The 11,506-nt window shown below is 29.9% G+C and overlaps 4 protein-coding genes across 14 annotated transcripts in view; 2 read left to right on the top strand and 2 right to left on the bottom strand.

The window, feature by feature from the left end:
- The window catches only part of LOC108748489 (dystrobrevin beta-like), a 16,776-nt gene extending 12,278 nt beyond the window's left edge, over positions 1–4,498 (top strand). For 3 of the 10 annotated variants that reach the window (XM_018486694.1, XM_018486692.1, XM_018486691.1), the window contains exons 15-16: positions 3,076–3,192; positions 3,809–4,498. In XM_018486694.1, coding sequence (XP_018342196.1) covers positions 3,076–3,192; positions 3,809–4,068 — 377 coding nt within the window. In that variant the 3' untranslated portion in view covers positions 4,069–4,498. Of the gene's footprint in view, positions 1–3,075; positions 3,193–3,792 lie in introns of all 10 variants that reach the window. The other 7 variants (XM_018486698.1, XM_018486697.1, XM_018486696.1 and 4 more) reach the window with 6 other exon arrangements.
- Positions 4,499–5,842: 1,344 nt separating this feature from the next.
- On the bottom strand, positions 5,843–8,369 carry LOC108748492 (E3 ubiquitin-protein ligase TRAIP-like). Its single transcript, XM_018486704.1, has 6 exons — positions 8,241–8,369; positions 7,605–7,985; positions 7,414–7,518; positions 7,251–7,325; positions 6,897–7,065; positions 5,843–6,504 (listed from the first exon to the last, which is right to left on the bottom strand). Exons 1-6 carry the CDS (start codon positions 8,351–8,353, stop codon positions 6,238–6,240), a joined length of 1,110 nt encoding a protein of 369 aa, XP_018342206.1. The 5' UTR covers positions 8,354–8,369; the 3' UTR covers positions 5,843–6,237.
- Positions 8,370–8,730: 361 nt separating this feature from the next.
- LOC108748491 (zinc finger protein 277) lies at positions 8,731–10,651 on the top strand. The gene is made up of 8 exons (XM_018486703.1): positions 8,731–8,928; positions 9,013–9,190; positions 9,333–9,535; positions 9,667–9,829; positions 9,893–10,108; positions 10,195–10,337; positions 10,417–10,518; positions 10,586–10,651. Exons 1-8 carry the CDS (start codon positions 8,759–8,761, stop codon positions 10,596–10,598), a joined length of 1,188 nt encoding a protein of 395 aa, XP_018342205.1. The 5' UTR covers positions 8,731–8,758; the 3' UTR covers positions 10,599–10,651.
- Positions 10,652–10,905: 254 nt separating this feature from the next.
- LOC108748488 (DNA repair endonuclease XPF) overlaps positions 10,906–11,506 on the bottom strand; it is a 5,873-nt gene continuing 5,272 nt past the window's right edge. The window contains exons 12-13 of one of the 2 annotated variants that reach the window (XM_018486690.1): positions 11,183–11,387; positions 10,906–11,078 (exon numbers count right to left, since the gene is read on the bottom strand). In XM_018486690.1, coding sequence (XP_018342192.1) covers positions 10,933–11,078; positions 11,183–11,387 — 351 coding nt within the window. In that variant the 3' untranslated portion in view covers positions 10,906–10,932. Of the gene's footprint in view, positions 11,083–11,182; positions 11,388–11,506 lie in introns of both variants that reach the window. The other variant, XM_018486688.1, reaches the window with a different exon arrangement.

Here is an 11,506-nt window from a genome sequence, read left to right as displayed (position 1 = left end):
AATCGGGGGGGGAGGAGGCGTGTACATATATATATATATATATATATATATTATAATTAAATAACATATAAGAGATATTTTAGAATTTCTAAAATTATTATCAAATTTAATGCTAACGAAAATTCGCTTGACAAAGCTACGTCCAATTCTGCTTATAGTTTTAAATAGTATAATTACACGATACCGCTGAGCATATTTTTCGTGATATAGTACGTTACACTCAATACATAGTTAGTACATGAATTTCGCAAAATATAGGTATTACTATCTCACAAACAGAACTGAAGGTAATTTTTAAAAGGCAGTATAGCGCCTCATCGTGAGTTGTACAGATCAATTTGATATTGCAAGCTTTTAGCTACGAAGTATGTTAGCATCTCTATCGCCGTGTTTTTTAGCTGATGGCATGTTAGTAATACGGATTACGATTTTATTATTAGTGGCGCCATAAATATGTCAAATTGTCGATTGTCTCGAAGGCGAGGTGAGCAATAGATAAACTGATCTGCATTTATCATATTATCGTGCGTAGTATTTTACAACAAAATCATATTTATTAATTATACTACACTGTTTCATTACTATTGCAACTATTTTTGCTCCTACTACATATACCATTATTCTCACTACCACTACACTATATACACAGATGTATATATATTAATTAGTTGCGTGTTTCATGCTATTTTATGAGAAACGTTTCTTCTTCACCTTCATTCTAAACGTATAAAATAATAAAACAGATATATTTTCAATTTTTCTAAATGGTATGCTAATTTCTCGCACATCATATGTGTTATTTTATTGTTTTAACTCGATTCAAAACTGCAAGAGATAATATAATACAGGATTTATCTTTCAATTACTTGCTGTGTACTAACATTTATCTTTGAAATATTTTCAATCATCGCATTTGAACTGAATGTACAGGCATGCCACGTCGCATTTATTTATATTCGAAATCTCATATTATCAAAGAATCATATAGCATGAAAAAGATGCGACTCTTCATCTGTTCTTAGTCTTGATATTCATAGTCGATTTGTAAGAAGATTTATACAAATGCTATCTATACGTGAGATATATTTCATTGGATATATTTGAATCGAACTTGAATGCACCTTTATGTATATACGTTTATATTCTGGAAAATCGTGTAAGTACAATAACATATTCGTTGCAGAAAAGTTAATAATGATTGGATCGACGTGAATCTTATCAATCCAATCACATAAAATATTAAGATAAGCGATTCTAATATCACAATATTTTACATTATATATAATTTTTATGCAAATTTTCAATAATATAATAATGATTATATACGAAAATATAGCTCTTTCGAGCTAGAAGATGTAAATATCGAAATATACATACGGTCCCCTATTAAAAATTATTACACTTTCTTCCAGCAGTTACGTCATTTTGACGAGATACAAAATATTTTTTCTTACTTAAATTTGATTGAAAACTATTAACAGAGAACTTCGTCATTTACTTGTACATTTAAACTTCATATTTAAAATATTATTTTTTCAAGAATTTTTAACGATTGTAAATTTCATTTTATATTTTAATATCTAATGATCAAGAGAAAGTGCAATAATCTTGAGATATTGTGTATATTTTCTTTATACAGTTTGTTTCTAAAACGTTCGACAACTTAGCATTCTACTGAACAAAGTAATGAGAAAAGTTTATACAAATGAAGGCCACAAATCGTCGTCTCCAGATGCAAACTGTATGCATACGAACCTTCCTCATTACTTCTGTTAGTGAGTGTAAATGCTAAAATTAGTCTGAACGGTTGGAAAATAGTCTGTATATTTGCCTGTTGCCGTTTCTACGGTTCCATTTATTTTCTTTCTAGAATAGAGTTAGTTAATATTAGCCTAGTCGAATAGCACACGGACTACATTACACGCAAGATCACAGATGACAACAACAATCTAATTCGCAGTCTCAAGAAATACACATTAATTGAACACATTAAGAAAACTCGGATTATTTATTAAACTAACGAACTCATAATTTGATATAAGTGTAAAACAAAAAATTAGAAATTCAAAATTACCTAAATTTAAAAAAGTATAAAAGTACACTATAAAAAGATAATTAAAAATAGAGATGATAATAGAAACTATAAAAAAATATTTCTATATGGATAAGGACATACAGTTTGTCTAACAAGAGCGTGATCGACAAAACTGTTCATTACATCGAAAAATCGAATAATTAAGTGAAATCCTTGAAATCTGAGTGGACCATAAATATCATGAGAATCAACTACGAAATACATAATAAGTCAAAGACTATAAGTAAGGGATTCAAGCAAAGATGAAAGATGAAAGAGAATGAATAGATTGTAGACAATTTCTACCAACCTTCGAGACTGAAGGGAAAAAATATTGATATCCTTGATGAGAGCATTTGAATTTCTTTATTTGTATTCCTTTACGTGCAAATAATTAAAAAAAAAATCTAACGGCTCATCTTAGTTTAGTCCCATGTTCAAATTAACAGACTTCTCCAACGAATTGTTTGTTATAGCCAATAAAAGTAGGACTGCTCCTCAAAGCAAGGATTTAACACTTTATCTACTTGGATATTTTGGATATTTTGAATGATTCGAAACATCGAAGTCGTTTTTGCATCCAATGGAAAGAAGAAAATAGCATCGAAGTGTTAAAGTGGCCGAAGTGAATTCGATCGAGAACGTTTGAAAATAAAATTAAAGCTTCGTGAAAAAAAATATAAACGATGAAACAATTAATTGGATAAATTCGTTTGATATGGAGATCTTTACCTTGAGAATTTAATCTGTCAAGTAAAAAGTATGCCCAGGAGATTCCAATTATCGACAACGGCAACGACTAAACAGCTTAAAATTATAGAAACGTCGTAACATTAATTAAATAATATATATGCAATTTTTTTCATTTTATTATAAAAAGCAATTTTTTAATTATATCCCGCTCTTATTACACAAACTGTATGTATACCTTCTTAATTGAATTTGACCGCGACGAATAGACATTCCATTATACTATATACAATATACAAATGACACTTTAGACGTGTTGTGGAATGTGTGTGATGCACCCCCCGTGAATGTGTCCTGGTGGCTTGCAGACTCAGACCAGGAGGACCATTCTCACAACTCGGGACTAATGAACATCAGAAAACCGTTAGGTAAGTATCTCTACATCGACTTTTGAGACTTTCATTACTTTTACTTTGGTTTGCACTTTAGATCTTCGCAATGTTGCTCTTCTAATTGAAGCAATCCTTAAATTTTTCAAGCGCTAATTATCTACGAGTTTCATATTAATATTTCGGTTTAATTTTTTCTTTGGTACTTTCAACATTAATTTTGCAAAAATCAAACTGTACATATTTGTACATACAATATATATATATATATACTCGTATTCATATTTAATAACATATCTCTACATTTCTTTCATCTTCATAAGCATCACGCACACAACTACGATGTATACTTCTGACGATAATATTAAGATAAGTTATTCTACGGATTTTTGTCGTATATCTTCATAAATGATTATTCTTATTCGTCTATAGTTATAAGTTTATATATGTTCAAACATCAGATAATATACGACTACATAAACCTTCGAAGTTGAGAGACCTACTTGGGAAGACAATGAAAAAGAGAAATGGAATTAAATTCAGCGAATATAGATATGCTACTTTATCTTTTATCGTTTGAACTGAAAGTAACAAATATAATAATCTCAGTATTTTTGTGCGACTGAATTTTGAAACTAGTCGCGTCTACTTATAGACTTTGAAGCCGGCGAGGATGGCGATGATAGTAGCGGCGGTGGAAATTCCTGGCGAGAGGAACTACAACGACGTTATCAGCAGGAGAATGATTTTTTGGCAGAATTGAGATCTCGTAACAGCATACCGCAAACACCGTCGGCTACATTGTCCAGCGAACAGGAGCAGGAGAGAGGCGAGAGAGAAGAGGCGGACGGTGAGAAGGAAGACGAAGATGAAGCCAACTGGGCGGAAGCGGTGAAGAGATGGGTCAATCGATAAACTGATCCAACAAGAAATATCACAGATGTTAGAAGAAAATACGAGTTTAAGGAATCCAGTGAAGAAAATGTGAGCGATTGAATCACATACATACACATACACACTGTGGACTAATACTTCAACATTAGTATACAATGTAATTTTAGGGAGAATTGGATGTTGTGCGAAAATCTATGCATTTTGTAAGGCGGTACTTGCAGTCGAAAGATGATGTGAAAATCGACGAACGAATTATACGAAAGTCATGAAGACTTTCATGTGTACGAAATCAAGTACCGTTATTCATTCTTAGAATGGCATTTGTATCGCGAGCATACAATGATTTTGCTACTCTTTTATTTTAGTTTATTTGCAATTTGTAATAAGACTCAGAGTTTGTTAAATATACACACACACACACACACACGCGCGCGCGCACGCACGCACGCACACACACATATAGCTATATAAATACGATTCGAAAATAAACATTTGCGTTTTATTATATTTTTTATTTATTGTTATTGTTATTACTATTTGTAATTACTATTAAGCGAATTAAATGCAATACACAAGAGTACTGTATGTATCTTGTAATTCTATCGCTTTAAAACTAGTTTAATTTTAAGGAAGCATATATTTGTACATATTTAAAACAATAATTGGTAACTGACGATATGGTTTTATTATCTCGCAATATTACTAATGCACGTTTATATTATATTATACAAAAAATTTTGCACAAGTTACCATATTGACCAAATCTGAAATACTTAATTGTAACAATAAGATTGCAATTAAATCAATTTTTTAATATATTACAAGTTTAGCAGAAACTTGGTTTGGAGAGCCAAAGTGTGTTTTGTACATTCGTACCGGCGCTTGACGTACAATAACGCTATTAAATAAAAAATGTAATAATATATAAACGAGTATAAAAATATTGATGCATTAGATGACGCTTCGAATGACAATTTGAATTCGTTCGCATTTACAATTGCAGAATATGAAAAAGTAGAAAAACGAAACTAGTCTTACGTACAAAGTACTCGTTTTTCAGTTCCTAGAATATAAGAGAGTATTCCGATTAATATCCAATTGTTAAAACACGACTGCTACTGATAAGAACCAATGCGTTTTGTAACACTTAATGGCATGTGCTGTCTGCGATCCTGTGTATATATACATATGTGACGTCAGAATTCCTTTTGTCTATCTCTTTACGTATGAAAATGATGTAGCGCCTATGAAAACTGAATAAAAGTTTATAGACATATATCGAAATGGTCATCTTAATCCCTTGGGAAGTAAATAATTCGTCATTCTAAAAGCTCACTCTATATTTTTCATAATCATAATTTATCATTTACATTGTTTTATATTCTGGACATATTTTTGGCACATAATAAACTAAACGCTAATTTAAAAAAAGATATGTGGAACTTAATTGGGTAGAATTACAAGTGCACTATTGAAAATCCTATGTAGGTTTTGCTTGAGGTAGATGACTACAGATGCAAATGGACACAAAATATATATACTCTGTATTAAAAATAGTTTTTAGATTAATAAATATATATTATTTTGTTACAACACAACGTATTGACATCTACAATCATTAATGTAAAGAAGATATAAACAATTTTTTAATATTACACATTTAGCGTTACTTTCGAAAAAACGGAACTCGCGTAATATCTCCATTACTATTATTGATAGAAGATTCAAAATATATTAATTGAAATCACATCAGCCATATAAATTGTCTGTAAAAAAATAATACAGTTAACTGTTGTCAATAAATTAGTAAATCTTTATTATTTATATTTGCCGCCACTACTCTGGAAACCTCCTTCTTTAAATTAAAATTCTGTTTTTCTCACCATATGTCCATACAATGTTACAGAGTAAGAAAACGAATGAAAAACGCAAGGACTTAATATATCACCAGGTGCAAAACTAATTATGTAGTGGGGTTATAGATAAAAAAGAATAAAAAGAATAAATTAAGGAAGAGATTCCATTATAAAGAAATATAGCTCCAGAAATATAGCTGTTTCAGTAGAATTCTATTTTCTGTTTCTAATTTAAAAAAATGCAGCAATTAACATAAAAACTGTAGTATAAATAAATTTAATATTAAATTACTTTTTGTACAAACGCTTAATTTATAGTATCACGAAAGATTTTTTAGTTTTTTTTTTTAAATGAAGTTTTAACATTTGATTGTGAACTTATCCCTGCGGTATTTTTAATATTGTCCTTATTCACATCATTTATCTTCTTGCTATTGTTATCTGATTGTAAATCTAGTCTTGCTTTTTTTGTAACAGTTGGACATTCGTCGAGTGTAGAATTAAGTATAGAGTTTTCCTGGTTTGTTTGAATAATTTCAATTTCTGCCTCTGAAGTCGATGAATTATTTTGACCTGCAGTTTCCTGTTTTATGTTTTTTTGCTAAAGAATGAGAAATCGATCATATATGTAGGATTGAATGAAGATGTTGTTTAAAATAATATAAATTTTCTCCATAACAGAATATACACATCATCCTACATATATAAAATAATTTTACATGCAAAAATTTACATGCAAAAACTAAGGAAGGATTAATAATGGCGGATAATGAGTTAAAAATTATGCTTTAATTTTTGTTTTAAAAAATCTTATAATGAAAATATCTATTCATTATATAATGATGCAGCATTATGAGATTTGGGTATAATTGCTATTTTTCAAAATGCATTATAAATTAGAACCCAATTATTTGTGTTTACAAGTAAAATAAAATTTGCCTTAAAACCATAACTAATTTCCATTACAACAGATTTCAGGATTAATTTAATTACCTGATTATAAATATTTGCCGTTTGCATCGTAATCAAAGAATTGGAGCATTTTTGTTTACTAGATCTGGAAATACAGTTTTGATCGGATGTAAGCAGTTTTTCTAGTTCATTAACTCGATGTCGTAGGGCTAAATTTTCACTTTCGCATAATGCGAAAAAACGCAAATCTCTGAAAATAGAAATAATATAGTAGAAAGATCTTATAACATTATATTTATATTATTATAAATATTTTTTTTTAATATTTTTAATAATAAATATTTTTTATTTAGATTATAATATAATATAAAGTAAAGATCATAACACTATCAAATTTAACTATTTTAATATTAAAAATATAAGCTTCTAGATTACTTGTCTAAGGACTGCTGATGCCTCGTAAGTTGATTTTCAAGATTATCTATTTTTTTCGTTTTCTTTAACATTATCCTGAAATTACAAGCAAATTGTGTAACATATTAAAATTAAAGTATATGAAGACATATATTGAGACATATCAAGATATATGAAAACATACTTTTTCATCATAGAAATATAATTAATCAAAGTATTACGATCAGTTATTTTTCCAATCATTCCCTGTACATCCTCAAGTGTACTCGTTGACAGTGTTTTATACATGCTACAAACAAATACAATAAAGGTCAGTTCGAGCAATATGCTGCAAACAATTAAATTAGACAAGACGATTGACATAAACAAACATACTCTCGGAATTGCTCCACCTCTCTTTCTTTCTGAGACAGCTTCCTTTTGAGAACATCACATTCTTGATAGTTCTTCTGAAAAGAGTTTATCTTTTCTTTTAAAGCATAGATAGTCGAGTTTTTCTGCCTCATTTCGCTTTCCACTTTTCGCACTTCCTGTCTAAGACCAGCATTCTGTTTCTCCAGAACTGTATTTTTCGAAGTGTAATACTTGATATTCTTTTCATTCAGTAAAATTTGAAACTGCAAACTATCTATCCTTCCTTGCAGAGTTGAATTATCCACATTATCCGCTGAGATATCGGTATTTGAAACCGTAAAATGAGCCTTATGAATTTTCTCTATTATCACTCTGTTACGACATTGCGGACAGGTCTCCGATCTATGCGATAAATACGTATAAAATTAGTTAATATCTAATCGAGTTTCTTTTACAAATTAATTTGGAAATCTCACGACAAAATAAAGGACTTCTTTTATGTGCATTATCCTGCAGCCTGCTGCAACCCTTACATTTAAAATGAAACGAGATATATGTTTCATTCCTAGGAAGAGGAAGACAAAAAGCACGATCGAAACTAATGTTATTGTGACACGTATCCCTTGCATGGAAACATAACCAATAAATCATGTTTACCTTTCAAGCCACTGTAACAAGCAACGGTGATGAAATACATGTCCGCAACGAGTGAAAAAGATGTCGTCGGGTGATGACAACTGGTCTTGACAGATTACGCAAAGGATTTTCATTCTAATGAAAGTGAAAACAAAGAGCACAGCGATTGACAGAAACCTACTCGTCGCCAGCGGAATCCACCGTGCTCGTACTGCTCGCGCACGATCTGAGCCTGAAAGTGTGGAACAGCTGATTCAGCCTGCTTCAGCCTCGGGTCTCGGGTCTTGTTGCTATGCAGTGTTTGCAATTCATCATAATTTAATTGTAAATTCGCCGAAATTTTTCGCTTCGAAATCACATAATGCGAATATCCCTCGATAGAAATTCAATCGGTGTTGAATATATTAAAATGTAATGCATTACAGCAAGATTTCTGACCGCATTTGCGACAATAAACATGCGTAAAATAAAAAAGAACAAAACATAAATAATAAATAAATAAATAATACGGATTCTCTTTTATATTCAAATTACGCGCAATGTACAAGTCACAGTTTGTCGGTTTGGATGATAAGCCATGTGATACGAAATGCTTATTGTGTGATTGCACATTTGTTCTTCCGACGAACGAGGCGGATTTTCTTACGCACTTGTTTAAAGTGCACCGCCTCGTTATAGCTGATGTTTGGAAAATAGCTAATTTAAGAAGGTAGGATAATATCATTTCATATCCTCTTGCCTTCATTATGTTTGTATTCTTTGTAACAAAGTATAATAATACTGATAATTTCAGTTATGTACATTACTGGAGCACAAAATTTAAAGAAGAACCATTGACGACCTATTGCAGTACAATGTTAATGGATTGCACACCGGATGGACAGCCAAGTAAAAATGAGCATTACTTTCTGCTTTCTGACTGTCTGTCGGAGGACAAGACTTTGAGAGATGAGATACATCGAGCTAAACTGGTATGTATATCAATATAAAGTCAATAAAGTTATATGTAATTTACAATAATCTTTATAACAATCGATTCTTATGGTAATTTTATGTAATAATGTAATTTTTTTCTTATAATCTTTTGTAATGATTTATAATTACTATGTTAAGGAATGGACATTAGCGCAACAAGAAGCTGAGCGTGCAGATACCAGTTTTAAGCGCGGCTGTATATTTTGCCGTACTGAAATCTGTGGATCACGTGCTGCGTACATAAAACACTTGTACCAGAAGCACAATCTTTACCTTGGCAAACCAGAAAACTTAGTGTTTGTGGATGAGCTTCTAGACAAAATCCAAAACAATATTGAAAGGTATCACATTAAAAAACTGATATACATATATGTCTGAATTCTACATGTGTATTCCAGTATAATGCGATATACATGTACGTAATAAGAATATTTATACGAAATTATATAATTATCTCTGACAATCGTTTCAGTTTAATATGCATTTATTGTGAGGGAACATTTAAGGATCGTATGGTATTGAAGGAACATATGCGAAAAAAATTTCACAAAAGTATAAATCCTCACAATAAAGCATATGATAAATTTTATATAAACAATTATCTAGAGCCAGAAAAGACTTGGGAACGAAAACAGGTAATGTACGATTTGAGATAATAAATATTAATACTTCAGAAATGTAATTTTTTATTTCTACAGGCTAATTTGAAAACAAAACCCGACATAGGAGGTGGCAGTAGCGAAAACGAGGATGAAGAAAGTTCATGGTCTGATTGGAATGATGAATCTGTCAAAATCACGTGTCTATTTTGTAATTATAGCAACAATGAGTTTACTTGTATCCTGAGCCATATGAAAGAGGCACATAGTTTTGATTTTGAAGAAACTGTTAAAGATCTGACCTTTTACCAGAAAGTAAAGAATTGTCGTGCAATTATTAATTTTATATTTTTAACGATATATATCTCTCTTTTCTATAACATATTATTATCAAATTATAGGTGAAAGTAGTTAATTATATAAAAAGACAAATTCAATTACAACGATGTATCTTTTGCGAAACAAAATCCGACAATGTCTTGGAACATATGAAGAATCAACAACATTGTAAAATTGCCACACAAAAAGTTTGGGATCAACCAGAGTAAATATATTTGTAATTATATGTATACAATTTACATAAAAAGAAGAAATTACGTTAAATGTTTTATTATTTATTCCAGATATTATTTTCCTATGTCTGAAAATGACTCGTTTTTGTACAATCTTGATGCAACTAGTAACAGCGATGAAGAAAGTGATGTTGAAAATCTTACTGAGGCAATGTAAGTAATATTGAAAAAAAAGATATATCAATTAAATTGAAATAAATAATGTATTAACAATTTTCAGGTGTAATTTATAAATGATTTTTTGTGAATAGAAGCAAATTTATTCGAACTAATTTTATCCAAAATTCTATCAATAATTTTTTGTTGGCTCATTTTGTGAAATATAAATATTACATCTTTATGTATTAAGATCTTGTACATTTGTGGTTATTATCTAATAAATTTATCTATATTGCTTTTTATAAATTTATCTATATTGCTTTTTATATATACATTTTCTTACTTGTATCAAAGATGACATAATAATATAACTATTTTACAAAATATGTTTATCAGATTGTAATAACATTTTCTTATTAACATTTTTAATGTATCATGTATTAAAAATATCAAGATACATCTTTTGCATTATTTTTTTACTCTAGAGAAAAGTCTCTTACCACGTACTTTAGAAACTTTGCTAGTTCCCGGACCTTCATCTGTTAAACATTTCTCATGTAGAGCTTTATATAATAATTCAGCATCATTTTTATTTCCAAGTATTTCTTTTAGTTCTTCCTATTTATAAAAAAATTATTAATTTTTAATATTTTTACTTACAAATTGTAAGAAAAAAATATATTATAAAGAATTTAAGTTTCTTAATTGTTGTTTTTACGTACTTGTGATAACTTGATAAGATGATCTAATGATTTCCCTTTATTTAATAAAACACGCAAATTTTTCGAATGTACACCTGGTAATTTACCTATAAAATCTTGGATGTGAGGATTATATTTTTCTACCAATATTTGCTTGTTTTCTGTATCTTCATCTGCTCCGATTTTAGCAGCTATATTTGAATCGGGCTGATCTCGTCCTTGCTACAAACATATAACTTTAGTATCTATAATATAATTATTTATATGACATATATAAAATTATTTTACTCTCTCTCTCTCTCTCTCTCTCTCTCTCTCTCTCTCTCTCTCTCTCTCTCTCT

This window comes from Trachymyrmex septentrionalis, unplaced genomic scaffold (assembly GCF_001594115.1).
Source record: "Trachymyrmex septentrionalis isolate Tsep2-gDNA-1 unplaced genomic scaffold, Tsep1.0 scaffold223, whole genome shotgun sequence".
Lineage (NCBI taxonomy): Eukaryota > Metazoa > Arthropoda > Insecta > Hymenoptera > Formicidae > Trachymyrmex > Trachymyrmex septentrionalis.
Note: the sequence above shows the minus strand (reverse complement) of the source record. Positions and strands in the feature narration are given on the sequence as shown.

Bases quoted from the DNA above. Each gene is read 5' to 3' on its own strand.
- LOC108748492 (XM_018486704.1), bottom strand. From the start codon at position 8,353: ATGAAAATCCTTTGCGTAATCTGTCAAGACCAGTTGTCATCACCCGAC. The intron at 7,986-8,240 runs GTAAACATGATT...TTTATCGCATAG, and splicing joins TTGTTACAGTGGCTTGAAAG to ATCGGAGACCTGTCCGCAAT. The intron at 7,519-7,604 runs GTATGTTTGTTT...ATTTGTTTGTAG, and splicing joins GAGGTGGAGCAATTCCGAGA to CATGTATAAAACACTGTCAA.
- LOC108748491 (XM_018486703.1), top strand. From the start codon at position 8,759: ATGTACAAGTCACAGTTTGTCGGTTTGGATGATAAGCCATGTGATACG. The intron at 10,109-10,194 runs GTAAAGAATTGT...ATCAAATTATAG, and splicing joins ATCTGACCTTTTACCAGAAA to GTGAAAGTAGTTAATTATAT. The intron at 10,338-10,416 runs GTAAATATATTT...TATTTATTCCAG, and splicing joins AAAGTTTGGGATCAACCAGA to ATATTATTTTCCTATGTCTG.